At 37.2% G+C, this 22,929-nt stretch overlaps 1 protein-coding gene across 1 annotated transcript in view; it reads left to right on the forward strand.

Annotated features, from left to right (window-relative positions):
- The first annotated feature begins 676 nt into the window (after window positions 1-676).
- Window positions 677-22,929, forward strand: part of TM2D1 (TM2 domain containing 1) — a 28,045-nt gene continuing 5,792 nt past the window's right edge. Inside the window, exons 1-6 of the mRNA XM_032218773.1 lie at window positions 677-754; window positions 2,002-2,071; window positions 2,647-2,755; window positions 5,189-5,280; window positions 11,412-11,485; window positions 12,854-12,972. Coding sequence (XP_032074664.1) covers window positions 2,044-2,071; window positions 2,647-2,755; window positions 5,189-5,280; window positions 11,412-11,485; window positions 12,854-12,964 — 414 coding nt within the window. The 5' untranslated portion in view covers window positions 677-754; window positions 2,002-2,043 and the 3' untranslated portion in view covers window positions 12,965-12,972. The remainder of the gene's footprint in view (window positions 755-2,001; window positions 2,072-2,646; window positions 2,756-5,188; window positions 5,281-11,411; window positions 11,486-12,853; window positions 12,973-22,929) is intronic.

Consider the following 22,929-nt stretch of genomic DNA (forward strand, 5'->3'; position numbering starts at 1 on the left):
GCGTCCCTGTCCTACTGTTCCCATTTATTTGTACTCATTTCTTATGTATATCATACCCGCTTTACTTATATGTTTATATGTTATATTCATAATTATACTTGTTTTCTTATACATGCTTGACAAGCCAAACAAAATAAAATAAAAATAAACAAACACTGCTTTGCTCCGTATTTGTTTCTTCCTGCCTCCCATCAGGCCTCACTTAACCAATTGAAACTGGGAACCTAAAACGTCGTGCAGCAAAGGAAACAGCCGGCTGAATCCCCCACCCCCCAACAAAAGGTCAATCTCGGGTTACTTCCTTCCGTTGCTTTCAACCCGAATAGCCATTTTTAGTAAGGGCGCTCGGCTTCCCATTTTCATGTCTCTTGCAGCCGTTGCCCGGGAAGAAGCCGGCGGGTTTTGCCTTCGTCCCTAAAGAAAGCAATGGGGAAAGGCGACCATCTTTGTGACGGGCAAGGCAGATTTCCCATTTCCGACAGGAGACGCAGCGTCTGCTCTGCCCTTCTTCGCGCGCTCCGCGATGGCGTCGAGCGTTCCGCGAAAGGACTACTACGGCAACGTCTGAGGAGGAGGAGGAGGTTTCTTTTTTTCAACAGGGCCGGAATGGAAGGAGAAGCCGCTGCCAGGCGAAGATAGGCGGCATGGTACCCTCTGGCCGTTGTGGACTTTGTGGCTGGCTTATTTCGCGGCTCGGGGTGTGGCGAGCGACGATGCTCCATTGAAGTGCGAAGATCTGCGAATCGGCCAATATCCTGAAGGCGGAAGGATGCCAAGGGAACCCGGTCACCGTGGTGATGGGCTTTGCGGGGAGGGGAGCAGGAAGGGGGCGGGCACGGGTCTCTAATCTAAAGGTTGTGTGAGGCATAATGAGCCGGGTGCTTGAAGAAGCTGTACCTGTTGAATTACACCACTGTAGTTCTAAATGGCAGATAGTAGTCAAAAGTGGAATACTGGTTATTGACTACAACCCAGGATTGCTGGACCAAAGGCTTAATAGCAGCAGCTAATAGGCCTAGGATGGAATGACTATAACACTTAAACCCCTTATGAGTGGAAAGAGATCTGGGGCAGAAATTTGTGGCTGGGTTAATACATAATAAGCCAGGCTTTGCAACATTTGAGGAGCTAGGTATTTGCACTTAGCTACATCCCTGTGGGCAATGGGCCCAGAACAAAATCTAATATACTTTTTCTGATCCTTGCAGTGAATAGATACTACAGGTAGTCCTCGACGTACGAGTCCAGAATTTATGTTGCTAATTTCTTGTTACATTTGTTAAGTGACTCACTGCAGTTGTTAAATTGGTAACACCGTTGTTAAGTGAATCGGGCTTCCCCATGGACTTTGCTTCCTGCAACTTTCCAACACTGCAACTGTCATAAATATGAACCAGTTGTCAAGCATCCAAATTGAAATCAAGTGACCATAGGGACGCTGCAACAGTCATATGTGTGAAAAATAAGTCCCTTTTCAATGACATTGTAACTTCAAACAGTCACTAAACGGACTGTGTAAGTCGAGGATTACCTTATTGTATAGTTCGGCCAAGCATGTTTCATTGTAACAGCCAAAATTGGTTAGTTTTTATATAACTGCAAACCATAAGCCCTGATTTAGAAAGCTCAGTGGATAAGTTTGTACAACATTGTAAAGCCAAAGAAATAATTATGTGAACCCACTATTTATTGCATTGTTAACCTATTGTTTATCTTCCCTAATATGATGCCTTCCCAATGTGCTGCTATGACAGGAAATTCTGGTAGTTCTGGTCTCAGAGTATTGGAAAATTTCAGGCCAGGGGTGGCTACATTGTTGATTAAAATAGCTTCCCAACTGAAATATTGCTGTATCACTTATTTTTCTGGGTAAAAGAAGGAAATATGCCCATTTCAGCCCATACAGTTTTTGGTTAATTGAAATCAATACTATCATGATGCTAGTTTTAATCTACTGCAGAAACTTGGGTTATATTTGTTTTCCTTAATTATACAAACATTATATGCGAACATCCTAAAATAGACAATGCAACCCAAGAACCCATGAAGTGTACTAACCACACTGCATATGGTAAGAGTTACATAATATGTTTAATGTTGCATATTCCTTAATCAAATGCTTCCAGTGGATGAACTGTATATGTTTCCTCCTCTTAAATATCATATAATTTGTTGTATTTAAAGTAGATATGGGGCCTTTCCCTGCAAAAATACTTGAGATGAATTAACAAAATTTGTGATGTGTTTATTACAATTTATACTGCTGTCCACCTCGTATATATGAGTCTGGGTGGCTGACCAACAATCATTAATAAAATAAAAGCAACAAATAATACAACAACTTAAAAAAAATTAAAGAAAAGCAGATTAAAAACCTTCATATTGTTATAATGGCTATTGTCAGTAAAAAATTTTGGCTGTACATATATTTTAGGCATGAATTAATATTACAGATGCAAATTAATTTTTTACTGTATATTTAGTTTTAAAGTTAATTTATTCCTCTTTAAAATACTAAAGTTAAGATTAAATTTAACATCTGCTATATGTTAGTTGTCTTGCTAAGAAGATATTTGCTTTATGTGTTCTACATTTGAAATGTTTTCTGTCCTATATATAATGCTGCTGCTATTTTTATGTCCTTAGTTGCCTGTCTTCCAGCCCCAAATATTACTTGTAAAGATTTCAGTGGAAATGAAACTCAGTTTACTGGAAATGAAACTGGATTTTACAAACCTATTGAGTGTCGAAGTGTGTAAGTAGTAGCTCTGTTTAATATGTAAGAATTCAATTGATAGTGAGCATTTGATGTATTAATTATAGAACTTAATTACATATTTGCATATGTACCTTTATTGTTTTGAAATGTGCTGCAGTACTTTCTTTTCAATTCTGGTAGAAATGGAGTAGAAATATTAGACCTGTCTTAATTAATACCTGCTTCACATGATCATATAGCTATCATATGTGGGATCAGAAAATCCTAGGAGAGGGAAGAATTAATGGATTGGATTGTACCTGTCAATGGACAGATTGAAATGTAATCCACTAAGTAACTGTTGATTGGAAAAGAAGATAGGAGAGCAGTTTGGAACTCAACATTCTGGGTATGTTAAATCAATTAAATCAGGGGTGTCAAACTCAATTTAATCAGGGTTGTGTTTGATCTTGGTGGGGACCGGAGAAAGTGTGGCCAGGGTGGGCATGGCCAACTCGACATCACTTATGTCAGGGACACCTATGATGGCCCAAGAGCTCTGCCAGAGAAAAGGGGCTCCCGAGCTCTGTTTTCTCCTGCAACAGCCTCTTGCAACCATCTGCCAGAGAAAATGGAGCTTGGGAGGACCCACGTGCAACCCTCCCGAGGTCCGTTTTTGCTGGAAGAGGCACCTTGGGCCAGGCCTTCACTTTTTCCAAGGTGGCTCCGCGGGCCAGATCTAAGCACCCTGTGGGCTGGATCAGGCCCCCAGGCCTTGAGTTTTTGACACCCCTGAGTTAAATTAATTCTGATTACAAACTGGTGGATATTTTTACAATCACAGGTAGGTCAGGTGTGCGCTGTAAACTGGCATGAATACTGTTTTTCATGGGGTAGGAATATCTAAGCTGAACTATTTTCATGTATAATATGCTCAAAAATTTGCTTTATCTTTATAGAGATTGATTTAAGCATAGGTTTTTGTTTAATCTTTGAAGGTAAAGTCATATATTGCTGCAGCGGGCTAACGTGATTTGTGCTAACTATAAATAACTGATGTTATTCCTACTTTATTGTCTACCAATTTGTTTCTTGACTAGTTCAAGATGTCAATAATTTGATTTTCACTCTTGATGTATTGCTACAATTATATATGTGCATGATCAGCATAACTAAACATTTGCATAATAAATGTGTGATTCAAAGAATTAGTGAGAATTTTTTTGAAAAAGTGAAAGAGATATATAAGATTGTATGTATAATATTTATTTACTTGGTGTTAATGTACTTCTTCAGTCCTGAAACAGGTTAATTTGAAAATCAGAAAGTCTGTTACAAACATAGCCCATTAGAATAAACAGATGAGTAGATGCTTTAGTTCAGAATTAATCGAGCCTTAGTGCACATATAGTTCATGTAGCTACTACTTATAAATTGAAGTAAGTTAATTGTTTTAATCAGTTGTTATGTGTAAAGAGTTTTTATGTAAAGTGTTCAAGAACTGAATTGATAGAAATTAGACAAGGACTTCCTCCCTATTTTATATTACAATCTTGTTATCATTTGGGAAGTGAATCTCATTGACAAGGTTTTACCTCCCTTAGAACTTAGAATAACTTTATTGTCACTTTGAATGTACAGTAATCAGCATACATTAAAATGAAATTTCATTACATACAGCTCTCAAAGGATCTCCACATCCAACATACGCTACAATAAACATGACAAAATAAATAAATACAAAATTATGCATATATCCACATGTATTATATAACACACAGAAACAACACAGTCTACTTTGGATGTATACATGTATATGACAAGAGAAACAAATCTTCAATGTCTTAGTTTGAATTCTATCTTTGCAACTGGCACCTATGACATGGTATGAATAGTGGAGATACTGAACTACTAATCAAAGATTTGGCTTGTAGAATAGTCAAAGGTGCTAGCATTTTTGTGCTCTTATTTTTGGACTACCATGTAATGCTAGAATGATAAGTGCAGAATTCCTCATTTAAAATGACAGTTTATTACCTTTGATTTTTCTCTATATCTGGAAAAATTAAAATGTAATTCAAGTTTGAATTCAAGTAATTCAAACCAGGATATACAGTACTTGTTGCTATTGCATGAGAAAATATTGAGGTATGAAAATCAATAGAGACACTAGTTTGTTTTTACTTTGTTCTATAAAATTGGCTATAGTAAGTAACACTGGCTTTACTGGGTTTGTGTTTGTACAAGAGAAGCCCAGTCCGAAATTGTATTCAACTCCTGCAATGTCTCTTTCTCGCATGAAATATTAATGGTCTAATAATGGAGAAATCATTCACTCCTTTTATATTATTGTTTGGTGTTAAGTATAGCTGGGTTTTCATTTGCTTCAGGTTTGACAGTTTGAAAGTTCTAGTGTTAAATAATTAATGGAGTGAAGAAAATGAATTCAAAAACTTATTCAGCAATTTTCTCTCCTATTTTTATTTCTAGAAATGGTTACTCCTATAAAGTAGCAGTAGCTCTGTCTTTGTTTCTTGGCTGGTTGGGAGCAGACCGGTTTTATCTAGGATATCCTGCATTAGGTAAGTTCCTCCTTTTTATTTATTTATATTCAATTTGTATTCTTAAGTGACAGTGGTTTATATAGATGTCAAGCTGGAATATCAAGAGGTTTACATATTCAGCAAATACAGGTAGTCCTGGCTTATGATTGCAATTGAGCTCAAAATGTCTGTTGCTAATCAAGACAGTTGTTAAGTGAATTTAGCCGCATTTTACGACCTTTCTTGCCACAGTTGTTCAATGAATCACCATAGTTATTAAGTTAGCAATATGGCTGTTAAGTGAATCTGAAGTCCTCATTGATTTGCTTGTCAAAATGTCACAAAAGATTATCACATGACCCCGGGACACTGCAACCGTTATAAATACATGCCAGTTGCCAAGCATCCAAGTTTTGATCACGTGACCATGGGGCTGTTGCAATGGTCGTAAGTGTGAAAACCAATCATTACTTTTTTCAGTGCCATTATAACTTTGAACGGTCACTAAATGGACTGTAAATTGAGGACTATGAAATAGAGAACCTGCAAGAATATTATATTTTTGTATTTCATCACACAATAAAAAGAGTGGTTGGATAATTTATTCTAGATTTTCTTCTGAGTTCCACCTGAAAAATTAAAACATTGCCCAGTACGCTTTAGTGGTGTTTGCTTATTACAAAGCTATCTATTTGTGCAAAAATCACAAATGATTTTCCCCATACAATAAAGCTCTAATTGAGGGGGGGGCACCCTTTATAATGTGTTGTAGATAGGGACGGAAGGAACAAGGATTTTAACTGTTCTATCAGCAGTTTGAGATATTATGACTCCCTGGAATTCTTTAAGATAATAGATTGTTGTGTTAGAATTTCTCAATTGGCTTCTAACCCATTCCATTTTCCCCACCACTTGTTAAAAACAGATTTTGTGGGGTGGAAGTGCAGGAAATGACACATTATTAAATAGAATTCTTGGCAGTACTCTTCTGTGAAAGAATATCCACCACCTTTTGGATTTTCAATTACCGTATTTTTACAACTGAACATTATTATCAGAACATCATGTGGATCCTAGTGGTATATAATAGAGCATTGCTAAAATGAATAATTATAACTTTATCATCAGAAAAATACCAAGTTGAAGTGGGATTTGTGAAAGATTAGAAGCTTTGAATCACTAAAAATATTGTTACTTGTTTTAGTCTGCTGACAAACAAATGAAACCTGGAAGATGCTCTAGACTTCTGGAAGAGTACTTTACCAACAGATCATCCAAAAGTGGTTACATGGATGTCACAAGTGAACACTGCACTCCTTAATAGGAATTTTCTACCAGCTGTCAATAATGGCAGTGGTAGGTGGTAGTATTATGTTTGGGAGATGCTTTGCTGCCTCAGGAGCTGAAGAGTCTGCCATTGTTGAATGAAGGATGAATTCTGTTTTTTAGCAGAACCTTTTAAAAGGCTCATGCTGATTTGTCTTCCCTTGGGAATAAACAAATAAGATTCTATGAAATGTAAGAGGGATCAGGCCTAAGTCTCTTGCATCTGCACAAGGACTCAAGGCTAGATCCCTCCTCCCTGCCTGCTGGGCGGTTCCCAACACGTGAGTCAAACAAGAAGACTGATCACAAACTTACAAGGAAGTTTACATGACAATGGATATAGAAGAAAAAATTCAATTTTTGAACCTAAAATACCTTTACCCAAACCTCATAGAAGTATAGTATGATCGAAGAAGGTGAGCACATGCTAGAAAATCCTCAAATGCATTAAGTTGAAACTGTTTTCTTTGGAGGGATGGATCAGAATTCCTCTGCAACAAACAGAGAGAATAATAATCTTTTTTCAGGACTCGTTAGTTTTGTTGCTGAAAGGGGTGCAACCACTTTCTGTGAGGCTAAAGTGACAGTTATTTTTTTCTCCTGGGACATGGACTATTCAGTGGCTTAGTTTATAAATCAAATGAAACAAGTCCCAAAAGTTGTTATTTGTTCACTCAGAGTTTTTTTTTTAATATCAGTGGGGCTTATATGAAATTATGTTACTTGACAGTGGCCAAGATCAGCAAATACTTAGAAAATCCAAAATGGGATGAATACTTTTTCATAGAAAGTGTAACTCTTAAAAACTAATGTTTTTGCTGGTATCTGCGTTTTATAATTTGGATGTCAGTAATTATTATAAAGAGAACTGTTTGTCATATTTATGCATAATAATACATAGCACAAGTCCTAAGGTAAAAATTAACCTAATTTTCTATTGCTTTCCAGCTTTATTTACTGAAAAGTGTCCTTACAACGTATTTTAGTAGCTTGATGATTCTATACAAATAACAGTAATTTGAAAAGAAAATGAATAATATTTTATACATGGAAATAATAAATAGTAAGTAAGACAGGATTTGTCTTACCTATAAACAGAATAAAAATGGTATGAGGCTGCCATTTCTTGGCAGAAAGCTTTTATAGGTGGCTGAGTTCATAGAAAAGGCCATCTGTTTAACTTCATATGAAGTATAAGTATTTCTTCAGATTTATATGGTTCATATATTCCATTAAAATACTTGCATCTCAAACTAAGGGATTTAGAAGTCAAAAGAATTTATTGAATTGTATCCAGAAACAAATTAACATCTTATGAAGTTCCGTTAGAATAATAAGATCACACCATAAATGGATGACAGGATTTGAATGAGTTGAAGTTTCTAAAGGCTTAGCCAAGATGGACCCACACATAATAAAATTGCTAAGACATAATTCTGACCAGGTTATTCTTTCCCATGATGTAGTTTTGTGTACAGATTTTGCTTAGGAGAATAAGCAGCACTGTTAGAAATATGAAGACTTTTTTTCTGAACAACTTCATGGATGCCACTGCTCCATTATTTTCGACTTAAAACTAAACATAATGATTGAAAAATAAGCAGAAAGTCAGCCTTATGATGTGATACTCAAGTAACTTGAGTCATGTTTCGTGTTTCAAACTGCTTTGTACTTTTAGTATGGTTTGCTGCTGATGTCTTACTTGTTGAGAACTTTAAAAAGATTTTGAAGTTGGAAGCAAAGTCAGCTGTGTTTACACTAAACTTATAAAGTTTTCATCTAATTATGGGCTCTTACCTTTTTTTTGTTTGTTTTGATGTTTGTACAATGAAGTACAAATCTGTTTTCCTCTGCTAAACTACTCTCTGAATTCCAGACTATTTAGATTCCCACATAGCTGCTATTCGTCCAATTTTAAAACATCTATGCAATTCCTAGTTGCAGAAATGTTCACATGTCTGATACTGCCCTTTTTTCCCAGAGACAAAAGTACATAATATAGATTCTGTAGTTATTTCTCACAGTAGGAAACATATGCCTGGTAATTGCAAATACCGTATTTATCGGCGTATAACACGCAGTTTTAAAACTAAAATTGCAAGCTTAAACCCTGCCTGCGTGTTTACGCCGATACGCCGGGTCCCAAACTGCCTGCTCCAGCTGATTCACCGGCGCCCATGAAAGGAAGTTTTCTTCCCTACTGAAACAGAAGCCACAGCAGGAGAGCGAGGCTGCTGCCGGCCGTTTCACCTTGCGCAGCGAATTTGACTGGGTCCCGGGGCTTCTGCCGGGCGGCAGAAGCCCGGGAAGGCGAAAGGAAGTTTTCTTCCCTACTGAAACGGACGCTCTCCATGGATACTTTGACCTTCACAGTTGCTTTTCTGAGCAACTGGGAGACAGAAGGGACGCAATCTCCTTTCATTCTCCCTCTGCCTTATTCACTCGTTCGGGCAGCAGAGAACAAAAGAAAATTGCATAGCCAAGGACAAAGGAGCCTGCAGCCTCCTTCATTCAAATGTTCAGGCAGCGGGGATGGGGGGGGGGGGGGCTTTCTCGCATGCCTTCTTTCTCTGAAGCGCTGCAAACCTTGGGATTGTGTAGCAGCCAAAGATCGCCTGGTTAAAAAGGAGGAAGAGGAGGCTCCACTAGTCCGGAGCCCATCCGCGGTGGCAGGGATCCCCCACACATACACACACACACAAGGAGGGAGGAGAGACAGAGAGAGAGACAGACACACACAGAGAATGACAAGAGAGACAGAGAGAGGGAGGGGGGGAGATAGAGGTAAAGAGCCACACAGAGAGTGAGAGACAAACAGATACAGGGAGAGGGAGGGGGAGAGGGAGTGTTTATGCACAGAAGGAAGATTTAAAACTTCGGAGTGAATCCGGGAAGAGGGAAGAGATGGAGGACTGACTTTTCACTCCGATTTCTGAGCCCCCAGCTGTTAGTGACGGAGAAGGACGAAGGAAGAGATTGCATTTTTGTTAGGCTGAAAGAGCTGTGGCGTTTTAAAGAAGTCCCGTTCTTTTTATTTAAGCACGAAAGGAAAAATCTCCAAAAAGCCCGGGGCTTGCAAAGCATCACGGTCTCAGAGAATGCAAATGAAGGTGCTTATCTCCCTGCCCGGCTCGGAGTCATGCTGAGTCCTATTCAGAGGGCGGAGGGACGCTGTGCTTTTTTTTTTTTTTTTGTTTATGTTCTCACAACCATGCAAAGGTGGGTTTTGTGCTACAAGGATCTTTCTTTCTTTCTTTCCCTGTCTGCGGTTCCTTGCAGTTGCTTCGGTTTAAAGCACCGTTTCTCATTCCTTGCAAAACTGGGGCAGGACTGCCTCTCCTTGCAGCAGGCTCGGTTGCAAAATGTTTCCCTGATTTGGTTTATAAGTTCGCAGCAAGGCAATCCAACAAATAGGAAAGTTTTAATAAGATTTTCTGACTTTATTGGTCTCTGCTGCCACCCCCCCCAACCCAACCCCTCCCAAGGAGAGAGTGGGAAGGAGAGGAAGGAAGGAGGGAGGGGGAAGGAAAAGAAGGGAGGGGGGAGAAGATGGAAGGAGAAAAGATGGAAAGAAGGAGGAAGATGGAAGAAGAAAGGAAGAAAAAGAAGGGAGGGAGAAAAGAGGGAAGGAAGTGGGAAGAAAAGGGGAAGAGAGGGAAAGAGCAGAAAGACGAGGAGGATGAAGTTGATAGGCAAGAGGAAGGAGGAAGGAAGAAAGAAAAAGGGAGGGAGAGAGGAAAGAAGAAAAGATGGAACTAGAAAGGAAAGAAGGGAGGGAGGAAAGAGGAAGACAGGGAAAGAGCAGAAAGACAAAGGTGAAGGATAGGCAGAAGGAAGGAAGAAATAGGAAGGGGGAAGGTGAAAGGATGGAAGGAGGAAGGAACAGAAGCGAAGAGGAAGAGAGAAATGGAAAGAGCAGAAAGACAGAAAAGATAGATAGGTAAAAGAAAGGAAGTTGAAAGAATGGAAGGAGGAAGGAAGAGAAAAGGAGGAAGGGAGTGAGTGAGGAAAGAAGAGGATGGAAGGAGAAAGGAAGGAAGAGAAGAAAGTTTGCCTTTTAAGAGGAGTTAATGTTATAATTCATGTTCTAATGTTATAAATTTTAATCCAACATTAAGTTCCGAGCTTCCAAGTCATTTATTTTTAATGAAAAAAATTTTTACTCAAATTTTGTGTTAAAATGGGGGGTGCGTGTTATACGCCGGTGCGTGTTATACGCCGATAAATACGGTAATAGTTTTGTGGAAGTTGAATAAATCAGATTGTTAATACTTGGTTCTAAAGAGGCCAAGGTGGATTGATATTATAATTAATTGGGTAATTACAGATTATAGTATAATAGTATCATATGACCACAAGCTCTAATAGTCCAACCTAAAATAAACCCTAATTGCTAGAAGTAAGAAATGATCTGTCATCTTGGAGAGAAGTACTAAAGACTTCTTGTCTTTTACCAAAATTATTTTATGTTGATTGTCTAAAAGTATAAATGATATTCTTATGTACAATTTACTTTGTTGGTGGCTCATCAAACAAAGTTTTCCTTCTCTCTGTCCCACAAATTGGGCTGTCATGTCTATTAAATTTAAAGAATCACCATTTTCCCCCCCAAACTTGTTAAAAAGTTGCTTTGGATAACTTGTTTTTCAGCAGTCCCTTTTGTTTTTGAAACTTCAGTGGTTTAAAGTTTTGTTTAGGATTGCCTATGTATATGGATTAAGAGGAAGCTACTAATTCAGAAATAGTAAAAAAAAAAAAACCTGGGGTTTCTCTATACCTATGGTAATTAATAATTTTTTCTAAAATACACCCACTGATTGGCATAATTACAACTTTTTTCACAGGTTTGTTAAAGTTCTGCACAGTGGGATTTTGTGGAATTGGTAGTTTGATTGACTTCATTTTGATTTCAATGCAGGTAAGTTCAAAACATCCAGCAGAAAATTCCCCCCCCCTTTTTTTTAGGTCTGAGATGGACTTAGACATCTAACAACAGATTTCTGGCACATTGCTTCTTTTTTATCTGAATGGTTGACTCCCACATTGTTTTTTTATGTTCCCATCAGTTTTGAAAGCAGTTTGTCACAAGAACTGTGCGATTTGTGCAGAAGAATGTTACTTTTTATTGTTTTTAGATTTGTTTTTAGATAAGAAAAATCCTACACAAATTCTGTGCAATTAGACATCTAAGCATCAATTTGCCCATATATCATTATATAGCTTTCCTATATTGAAAATTTATCAGAGAAGCTTGTATATTAAAGGTAGTGTTCAGAAGAATGTTTAAGAATTGGAAAAAATAAAAATTTATATTTGAATATTTTATTAAACGGATATTTAATAAGTACATATATATGCAAATCTTCATTATGTATTGTAAATGTAGCAGAAACATTTGCTAGCACAAAGCTTCTGCTTATTTTAGTTTCTATCGTTGCATACAAGTCAGAATGTAATACATTAGTTCTGCTTAGTCAAAGCTGTTAAAAGATTTTTAAAAGTTAATTAAACTCCAGTAGTTTTGGTTGTATTCCTAGTAGTTTCACAGTTCTTGTTTTTCCTGATAGAATATTTGTGATATAAATTTTTATTTTTTCCTACACACAGGTCCTTTGAATTAAATTTCCCATTTAGTATGAAAAATGTACTTGAAACTACATGTATACCATCAGAAGTTAATTTCCATGTAATTTTTAATATAGCAAAATGGAAAAAAAACAGAGAGCTTGAACTGATGATGAATCTGAACCTGGATTTCTGGTCCTAGAGGCAACTTGTTAATTACAACATCTTCTTAATATCATAATTCAGAGCTCCCCAAACTCTGTGGCACTGTGACTTCATAAAGTCATAAGCAAATTGGTGCAGCTTCTCCTTTAATAAAGTAATAATTTCATTAGAATTAGATTAGGTAAGAATTAAATATGCTTGTTATTTTCAATTGTTGATATATTTTGCAGGTTCTCCTATTTTGTGAAAGCTGCTCCCTGTGGGCTTACACAGCAAAGCCAATATTCTGCCAAAATTATCTCTGTCCCACTTTGTCTTTCCAAGCTTGTAACTTCTTGGGGAAATGCATTTTACCTCAGACAAGTACCGGCTATTTGTCGGCTTATATCGAGGAGAATTTCAGACATGTTATGAGTTTTATAGTTGCTTTGTAGCCATTATAAATGCACAATTATGGATATAGAAGAAGGTGTGCAATATCATGAATATAGCAGAAGATGTGTGTGGTGTGTATTTTAAAATAGAATTTTTAACAATGTAATACTTTCTTTTCCAGATCGTGGGTCCTTCTGACGGTTCTAACTACATAATAGATTATTATGGTGCAAGGCTTACCAGACTGAGTATTACGAATGATACATATAGAAAACCTCAAATGTACCCTTAATCTTGCCAGTAAGTTTCTTAATCTGAATATAATGTTGTCTTTGACCAATTAAGCTATTTTTGTCAAACAGAATTACTTTATATCAGAGGTGGGTAATTACAGTATGGCAGCTTTAATACCTGTGGACTTCAACTCCCAGAATTCCTGAGTCAGCATGGCTGGCTCAGGAATTCTGGGAGTTGAAGTCCACAGGTAGTAAAGTTATCATAGGTACCCAACCCTGCTTTATACAAAGGGATAAAATAATAAAGCTATTTCCTTTCATTCCTTTCAGTTATGATGTCTGAAAGTCTATAAAAAACTTAATTGGAATGAACTAAGGGAATCCAGAATATTGTTGCGTGCCTTTTCAGTGTGGTTCTTGCTGGCTCAACTTATATACATACCCATCCTATATTAATAGATTACTTTTTCAGCAGAGATGAATTTATAATATAATGGGAAATAACATTAAAAAGGCCTAAAAAAAAGAAAATCCTTTCTGCAAAGATATGTATCCAATACTCCTCCTATTTTGCCCATAGCAACAACTCTGTAAGGTAAGTTAGGCTCTGAGACAAAGATTGGCCCAAGGTCACCTAGCCCACTTTCATGCCTAAGGCAGGATTAAAACTCATACTCTCCTGATGTGTAGACACCTCCTGGTGTCTATTGTCCCATGTATTCAGTTGCTGTGTTGGATATAAAGTTAAAAACACAAAAATGCCAGAACTTGTTTTCCAAATACAGCAATTCAAGAAAATACAATCCAGTTGTTGTTTTTCATTTGTCACTCAAAAACAAAAAATATATTTTAAATATTGACAATTACATGCTATTAGGGCACAGCTGCTAATGTTGTACAATCATTATTTTTACTCTTCCTCCATGCACAAAGTCTCCTTATTTTTGATTTATAGTGTCAAAATAGTGAAACAGGCAAAGTGTACACAAAACATTAAGAACATGCAATATTTCCCTCTTTTAATCATGGTATAAAAGGTCATATATTCATTAGTTTTATTTTGTGTTTGGTAATATATTTTTAACTTATCCATGTCCTGAAAATGTATATATTGTGTCAGCTAGTAAACTTTAGTCATGGAGCCACCCATATTTTCGTTGGCCTGAAATTGAAAAGATAGATAGACAAGGGAAAGGCCAATTAATCACATGTTCAGAAATCAAGAACCATTTTGGAAATAACAAAAAGCTGACTGACTGCCCAATAACCCAATACTTTGTTATGAGAAGTGGTCATTCGTGGTTGATTGGAATGTTATCATCCCTTTTCTTTGCAAGCTGTGCTTTCTTTTCAGAAAAACTGCCAGGTTCAAAAATATAGAGATGGGCTGCTAGGCTTTTGAATGTTTGAATTTCCAAATGCAACAATTATTCTACATTTGTTTAAATTTACTGTCAGCCTGTTTAATCCAAAAGAAAAAAATGTGCCCTGCTATTGCGCTATTGTGCTATTTTGGTAGCAAAATGAATTCTTAACTGTTGCTTCTATTGTTTAGTATGGAATTTTTTTTAAGTATAATCTTTTAAAAATCACTATCTGGGTTAATTTTTCTGGGTCTAGATGAGAAGCAGCACTCAGCATGGACTACCACTTTACATTATTATTATTATATACTTTATTCATTAAACATGAAACTCAGCCAACTGAACATTCAAAAATGCATTACAAACATCACTGACTGGTGCTAATGGTTGATACGGTTTGCTGCCAGCATCCTAGGTATCAACCAAGTACCTTCTTAAAATATAAGCTGTTCCGAGTAGCGCAGTTTTTTGCAGTTCCGCTGGTGTTATTGCAGGAAGCTGCAATTTATCATTCTTTTTTGAAATCCCTGGCTGTTGGTTCTGCCTGATAGTAATATTTGAGGATTTGTTGATTGACTTCAGTTGTCCAAGTTTTGCGCTCTGGTTCTAATCGCTTTGTAGTTGCACGCCCTGGCAGTAACATATGAGCCCTGTAGCCCCTTTTCGACGTGGTCCTTGTTGACCCGGGAGATGACCGATCCAAAGTGGAATTTTGTTGGTTTCTCCTCATTAGTAGGTGCCTGGGTTGGTTCTCAGTGCTAAGCCACTACTGATTCAAGGACGATTATTATTATTATTATTATTATTATTATTATTATACAATTGTATCATAGCGGCCAGTTGTTTCGCCGGATTTGGCATTGGTTACTAGTCGGGCCCCACCCAGGGGCCTAGGACGTCGTAACGTATTTTCGTAATATGCGTGCAGATCCAAGCAGTGCGGCTTTTTGCATTTGACTGATGGTGATTTTGTCAATTTTTAACTGTTTTAAATGTAATTCCAGTGCTTTTGGAATAGCACCCAGTGTGCCAATTACCACTGGAATTACCACTGCTGGTTTGTGCCATAGTCGTTGAATTTCGATTTTTAAGTCCTGGTATCTTGCGATTTTTTCATGTTCCTTCTCGGCGACCCTGCTATCACCTGGTATTGCGATGTCTATGATTGTGACCTTATTTTTCTCAACCAGTGTGATGTCTGGTGTATTATGCGCCAGTATTTTGTCGGTTTGTATACGGAAATCCCACAAGATCTTGACCATCTGATTTTCGGTGACTTTTTCAGGCTGATGTTCCCACCAGTTTGTTGCTGTTTTAATATTATAATTTTTGCACAAATTCCAATGGATCATTTGTGCTACTGAATTGTGCCGCAATTTATAATCAGTCTGCGCGATTTTTTTACAGCAGCTGAGTATGTGATCAACAGTTTCGTCAGCTTCTTTGCAGAGTCTGCATTTGGCATCATCAGAGGATTTTTCGATTTTGGCCTTAATGGCATTTGTGCGGATAGCTTGTTCTTGCGCAGCCAGGATTAGTGACTCTGTTTTCTTTCTTTAATGTACCTGTTGTTAACCATAACCAAGTTTGTTCCCTGTCCACTTTATCTTTTATTTTTTCCAGAAATTGACCATGCAGTGCTTTGTTCTGCCAACTCTCCATTCTTGATTTTATCACATCTTTTCTGTATTCTTGTTTTGTCTGTTGGGCCTTCAGTAGATTTTTGTTCTTTACTTCGATTAATAGATGTTCTTGACTTTCTTTTAAATAATCAGCCAGTGCATGTTTTTCTTCTTCAACTGTTTGCTTCACTTGTAATAATCCTCTGCCACCTGATTTTCGGGGCAGATATAGTCTATCAGTATCACCACGTGGATGTAAACTGTAGTGCATTGTCATTAGTTTTCTGGTTTTTCGGTCCAAAAGGTCCAAATCAGTTTGTGTCCAGTTAACTATGCCAGCTGTGTATCTTATAACTGGTATTGCCCAGGTATTTATGGCCTTGATTGTATTTCCACCATTCAATTTAGATTTCAAAATTTTCCTAACTCTGTTGGTATACTCTCGTCTGACAATAGTTTTTACTTCTCCATGCTTGATGTTATCCAACTGCAGAATGCCTAAGTATTTGTAGGCTTCATTTTCTTTGCATTTAATTAGTTGGCCATTGGGCATTTCAATTCCCTCAGATGCAGTGATTTTGCCCCTTTTTATGGATACAGTGGCACATTTTTCCATGCCAAACTGCATTGAAATATCGGTGCTGAATACTCGGACTGTATTTGTCAATGATTGGATTTCTATTTCTGACTTTCCATAGAGTTTCAAATCATCCTATATAGTAAATGCGAGATTTTTTCAGCTTTTTTGGCTGTTTGGTAGCCTAATTTCATTTTTTTTAAGATTACTGATAGTGGGATCATTGCGATGATGAAGAGAGAGGTGAAAGTGAATCACCCTGGAAAATTCCTCGCTTGATATTAACCATTCCGTAGCTCTCATTCCCTACTGCCAACTCAGTTCTCCATTGTTTCATTGCCTTTTCAGTAAAGGATGTAATATTTTGCTAATGCCAGTTGTTTCTAAGCATTTTATGATCCAACTATGTGGCAGTGAGTCAAATGCCTTTTTGTAATCAATCCAGACCATATTCAAGTTCGTTTTTCTGTTCTTACAATTTTCTAATATCATTTTATCAATTAGAAGCTGATCTTTTGTGCCCCTGCTCCTTCTTTTGTTGCCTTTTTGCTCTACTGGCAAGATGTTGTTTGTTTCCAAATAATCCATCATGTTATCTGCAATAATGCCTGTGAGTAATTTGAAGGTTGTTGGCAAGCATGTTATTGGTCTATAGTTTTCAGGTGTTGTTCCTTTAGTTGGATCTTTCTGAATCAAGTATGTTTTTCCAGTTGTCAACCATTCATCAATTTGGCCCTTTTGTAAAATTTCATTCAGTTGCCTGGCCAATATTGCATGTAAACTGGTCAGATATTTGAGCCAGAAACCATGTAATTGGTCCTTTCCAGGTGATGTCCAATTCTTTACCTTTTTAACCCGATTTTTGACCATCTCAGTTGTTATTTCTAATACTTGCATTTGTTGTTGCCAATGCTTTTCTCAAAGTCATGTATCCACTTTGCTTCCTTGTTGTAGTCCTTTGCATTTTCCCACAATTCTTTCCAGAATTCAACTGTGGCCTGTTTTTCTGGTTTTTCACTTTTGGTGTCACCATTTACATTAAGACTTTGATAAAAATGCCGTTGGTCTGATCGAAATTGCTGATTTTGTTTATATTGGATGATTCGTGCCTCATATCTTTCAATTTTTCTAGCTGTTGCTGTTATCTGCTGTTTTACAATCTCTACAGCTTCATTGATGTTTCTTGTATCCAATCTATATCTCCTGATTAGCCGATCTATGATTTTGTTGTTTTTAAGCCGTTGCTCATGCATGTTCTTTAAGTTACTAGCATCTGCCCTTAATTTTTTGATTTTTTGTTCTAAACGGATTTTCCACTTTGGCTTTGATGCTTTTTCTGTTGTATGACTAGGTACTTTAATTTTAATGCCTAGTTCATTAGTGACTATTACAGCTGCGCTGTACATTAACTGGTTTGTTTCCAAGATGGATCCTGGTTCAATTGTTGAAAACACTGCATTAACCATTTTCATGATAGGGGCCAAAATTTTCTTCGGCACAGTTTTTAGTGATGGTAAACGTTGCCTTTCCTCATTAAGCAGAAAATGCTCCATGATCTTATCCTTCAATTCTTTTTGTTTTTGAGTTAGTTCATCAGTTGGTTCAGTGATAACTGGTTCTAGTGGTGGTGATGTTATTTCCTCCCCAAGAGCTTCTTCTGGGAGTTCTACTATAATGTCTTTAGTTGTATCTTGAATATCAGTTATTTCCGCTTGTGTTATTGTTTTTTGGGTTTTGCAATTTGCCTGAATTTCCTCATGTTCAACTTCACTAAACACTTTATTCCGTATAATAAATCGCCTTTGATCTGCTAGTCGTTGTTCACTAACATTTGAATCTGGATATTGTTGTTTCCATAATTCATACATTCGCTTTAAATAGCCTCTTTTTTCTGGCTCTGAGTTGTAGTAACAGGCCATTATGGCACGGTTTTCATCTGCACTATATTTTTGTCGTTTTGTTGGCTGGTCCACTTGTAGCCCACTTGTCGACGGATGTCCAGGGATCCCAACATCTGCCGCGGCGCTTGTTAACCCTCACAACAACCGATGCGGTATAGAATTTTTATTTGTTTCTTTCACCATATTGTATGGGTTGGCGGGGGGTTTTTTTACGGGACCAGATGCCAACCTGATCCCAACCTTCCTCCTTTCTCATCCGGGCTTGGGACCGGCAATGGCGGAGTTATTATTATTATTGTACAATTGTATCACAGCGGCCAGTTGTTTCGCCGGATTTGGCATTGGTTACTAGTCGGGCCCCACCCAGGGGCCTAGGACGTCGTAACGTATTTTCGTAATATGCGTGCAGATCCAAGCAGTGCGGCTTTTTGCATTTGACTGATGGTGATTTTGTCAATTTTTAACTGTTTTAAATGTAATTCCAGTGCTTTTGGAATAGCACCCAGTGTGCCAATTACCACTGGAATTACCACTGCTGGTTTGTGCCATAGTCGTTGAATTTTGATTTTTAAGTCCTGGTATTTTGCGATTTTTTTCATGTTCCTTCTCGGCGACCCTGCTATCACCTGGTATTGCAATATCTATTATTGTAACCTTGTTTTTCTCAACCAGTGTGATGTCTGGTGTATTATGCGCCAGTATTTTGAATGTTTGTATACGGAAATCCCACAAGATCTTGACCATCTGATTTTCGGTGACTTTTTCAGGCTGATGTTCCCACCAGTTTGTTGCTGTTTTAATATTAAAATCTTTGCACAAATTCCAATGGATCATTTGCGCTACTGAATTGTGCCGCAATTTATAATCAGTCTGTGCAATTTTTTTACAGCAGCTGAGTATGTGATCAACAGTTTCATCAGCTTCTTTGCAAAGTCTGCATTTGGCATCAGAGGATTTTTCGATTTTGGCCTTAATGGCATTTGTGCGGAAGGCTTGTTCTTGCGCAGCCAGGATTAGTGACTCTGTTTCTTTCTTTAATGTACCTGTTGTTAACCATAACCAAGTTTGTTCACTGTCCACTTTATCTTTTATTTTTTCCAGAAATTGGCCATGCAATGCTTTGTTCTGCCAACTCTCCATTCTTGATTTTATCACATCTTTTCTGTATTCTTGTTTTGTCTGTTGGGCCTTCAATAGATTTTTGTTCTTTACTTCGATTAATAGATGTTCTTGACTTTCTTTTAAATAATCAGCCAGTGCATGTTTTTCTTCTTCAACTATTTGCTTCACTTGTAATAATCCTCTGCCACCTGATTTTCGGGTCAGGTATAATCTATCAGTATCACCACGTGGATGTAAACTGTAGTGCATTGTCATTAGTTTCCTGGTTTTTCGGTCTAAAATGTCCAAATCAGCTTGTGTCCAGTTAACTATACCAGCTGTGTATCTTATAACTGGTATTGCCCAGGTATTTATGGCCTTGATTGTATTTCCACCATTCAATTTAGATTTCAAAATTTTCTTAACTCTGTTGGTATACTCTCCCCTGACAATAGTTTTTTTTCTCCATACTTGATGTTATCCAACTGCAGAATGCCTAAGTATTTGTAGGCTTCATTTCCGCTGCAATTAATTAGTTGGCCATTGGGCATTTCAATTCCCTCACATGTAGTGATTTTGCCCCTTTTTATGGGTACAGTGGCGCATTTTTCGATGCCAAACTCCATTGAAATATCGGTGCTGAATACTCGGACTGTGTTTGTCAGTGATTGGATTTCTATTTCTGACTTTCCAGAGAGTTTCAAATCATCCATATATAATAAATGCGAAATTTTTTCAGCTTCTTTGGCTGTTTGGTAGCCTAATTTCATTTTTTTTAAGATTACTGATAGTGGGATCATGGCGATGATGAAGAGAAGAGGTGAAAGTGAATCACCCTGGAAAATTCCTCGCTTGATATTAACCATTCCGTAGTTCTCATTCCCTACTGCCAACTCAGTTCTCCATTGTTTCATCGCCTTTTCAGTAAAGGATGTAATATTTTTGCTAATGCCAGTTGTTTCTAAGCATTTTACAATCCAACTATGTGGCAATGAGTTGAATGCCTTTTTGAAATCAATCCAGACCATATTCAAGTTCATTTTTCTGTTCTTACAATTTTCTAATATCATTTTATCAATTAGATCTTTTGTGCCCCTGCTTCTTCTTTTGTCGCCTTTTTGCTCTACTGGCAAGATGTTTTTTGTCCAAATAATCCATCATGTTATCTGCAATAATGCCTGTGAGTAATTTGAAGGTTGTTGGCAAGCATGTTATTTCTGAATCAAGTATGTTTTTCCAGTGTCAACCATTCATCAATTTGGCCCTTTTGTAAAATTTCATTCAGTTGCCTGGCCAATATTGCATGTAAACTGGTCAGATATTTGAGCCAGAAACCATGTAATTGGTTCTTTCCAGGTGATGTCCAATTCTTTACCTTTTTTACTCGATTTTTGACCATCTAAGTTGTTATTTCTAATACTTGCATTTGTTTGTTGCCAATGCTTTTCTCAAAGTCATGTATCCACTTTGCCTCCTTATTGTAGTCCTTTGCATTTTCCCACAATTCTTTCCAGAATTCAACTGTGGCCTGCTTTTCTGGTTTTTCACTTTTGGTGTCACCATTTACATTAAGACTTTGATAAAAACGCCGTTGGTCTGATCGAAATTTCTGATTTTGTTTGTATTGGATGATTCATGCCTCATATCTTTCAATTTTTCTAGCTGTTGCTGTTATCTGCTGTTTTACAATCTCTAAAGCTTCATTGATGTTTCTTGTATCCAATCTATATCTTCTGATTAGCTGATCTATGATTTTGCTGTTTTTAAGCCATTGCTCATGCATGTTCTTTAAGTTGCTAGCATCTGCCCTTAATTTTTTAACTTTTTGTTCTAATCGGATTTTCCACTTTGGCTTTGATGCTTTTTCCATTGTGTGACTAGGAACTTTGATTTTAATGCCTAGTTCATTAGTGACTATTACAGCTGCACTATACATTAACTGGTTCATTTCCAAGATGGATCCCGGTTCAATTGTTGAAAACACTGCATTAACCATTTTCATGATAGGGGCCCAAATTTTCTTAGGCACAGTTTTTAATGATGGTAGACGTTGCCTTTCCTCATTAAGCAGAAAATGCTCCATGATCCTATCCTTCAATTCTTTTTGTTTTAGAGTTAGTTCATCAGTTGGTTCAGTGATAACTGGTTCTGGTGGCAGTGTTGTTATTTCCTCCCCGACAGTTTCTTCTGGGAGTTCTACTACAATGTCTTTAATTATGTCTTGGATATCAGTTATTTCTGCTTGTGATGTTGTTTTTTAGTTTTGCAATTTGCCTGAATTTCCTCAAGTTCAACTTCACTAAACACTTTATTCCGTATAAATCTTTGATCTGCTAGTCGTTGTTCACTAACATTTGAATCTGGATATTGTTTCCATAATTCATACATTCGCTTTAAATAACCTCTTTTTTCTGGCTCTGAGTTGTAGTAACAGGCCATTATGGCACGGTTTTCATCTGCACTATATTTTTGTCATTTTGTTGGCTGGTCCACTTGTAGCCCACTTGTCGACGGATGTCCAGGGATCCCAACATCTGCCGCGGCGCTTGTTAACCCTCACAACAACCGATGCGGTATAGAATTTTTATTTGTTTCTTTCACCATATGTATGGGTTGGCGGTTTTTTTAATGGGACCAGGTTGCCAACCTGACCCCAACCCTCCTCCTTTCTCAGCCGGGCTTGGGACCGGCAATGGCAGAGTTGTTGTTGTTGTTGTGTTGTTTTATTATTATTATTTACTGTAAGACACCAGTATTATTTTTAGTTCATTCTGCCCCCATTAAATACTGAGATCGGAACATTAATTCCCAGCATATCTCTAACAAATATATGTATCTTTAATAAACAGCAAATAGTGTTAAAGTCATGCTGTCAGCTTTCAGACCAAATAAGGCATTTGTACGAGATAGCTAAAAATTTGATCTAATGTTCCAATTGTAGAATTGGGTCTCCAACTGCAAGGCAATTGTAAATAAAGTCCTCTTCTATCTATATTGACAGATTTTTCTTATGGTCCTTCTCAGTCTTTTATCACCTGCAAAAATGACACAGTTTAAGTTCAACGTGAAGTCATATTTTCAAAATAAAGCTACCACTTACCCTACTTTGATAAGGCAATTGTAGTAAATATATTATAACTGCTGGTTTGTATTAAAGACTTTAAATGCATTTTAAATGTGATAAGTATCTTCACGCAGGAACAGAACCTGCACTTAAGTGGTGAAACTCATGAGATATTAATTATAGTTATCTTTATTTCAGTAAAGCTCTTCAACCATTAAGTGTGTACGTAATCTTTTTGTTACAGTGGGCTGAGGTTTTTGTTATTTGGCTATGGCAGCTACATCTTAAACATTTTTCACACTATTAATCTGGATTGAATTAGCCAACACAGTATAATCTAAAATTTAATTTTAGAATTTGTGATAGACATTCAGTGTGAGTTTTTGAATGGT

Source organism: Thamnophis elegans, chromosome 5 (genome assembly GCF_009769535.1).
Source record: "Thamnophis elegans isolate rThaEle1 chromosome 5, rThaEle1.pri, whole genome shotgun sequence".
Taxonomy (NCBI): Eukaryota; Metazoa; Chordata; class Lepidosauria; order Squamata; family Colubridae; genus Thamnophis; species Thamnophis elegans.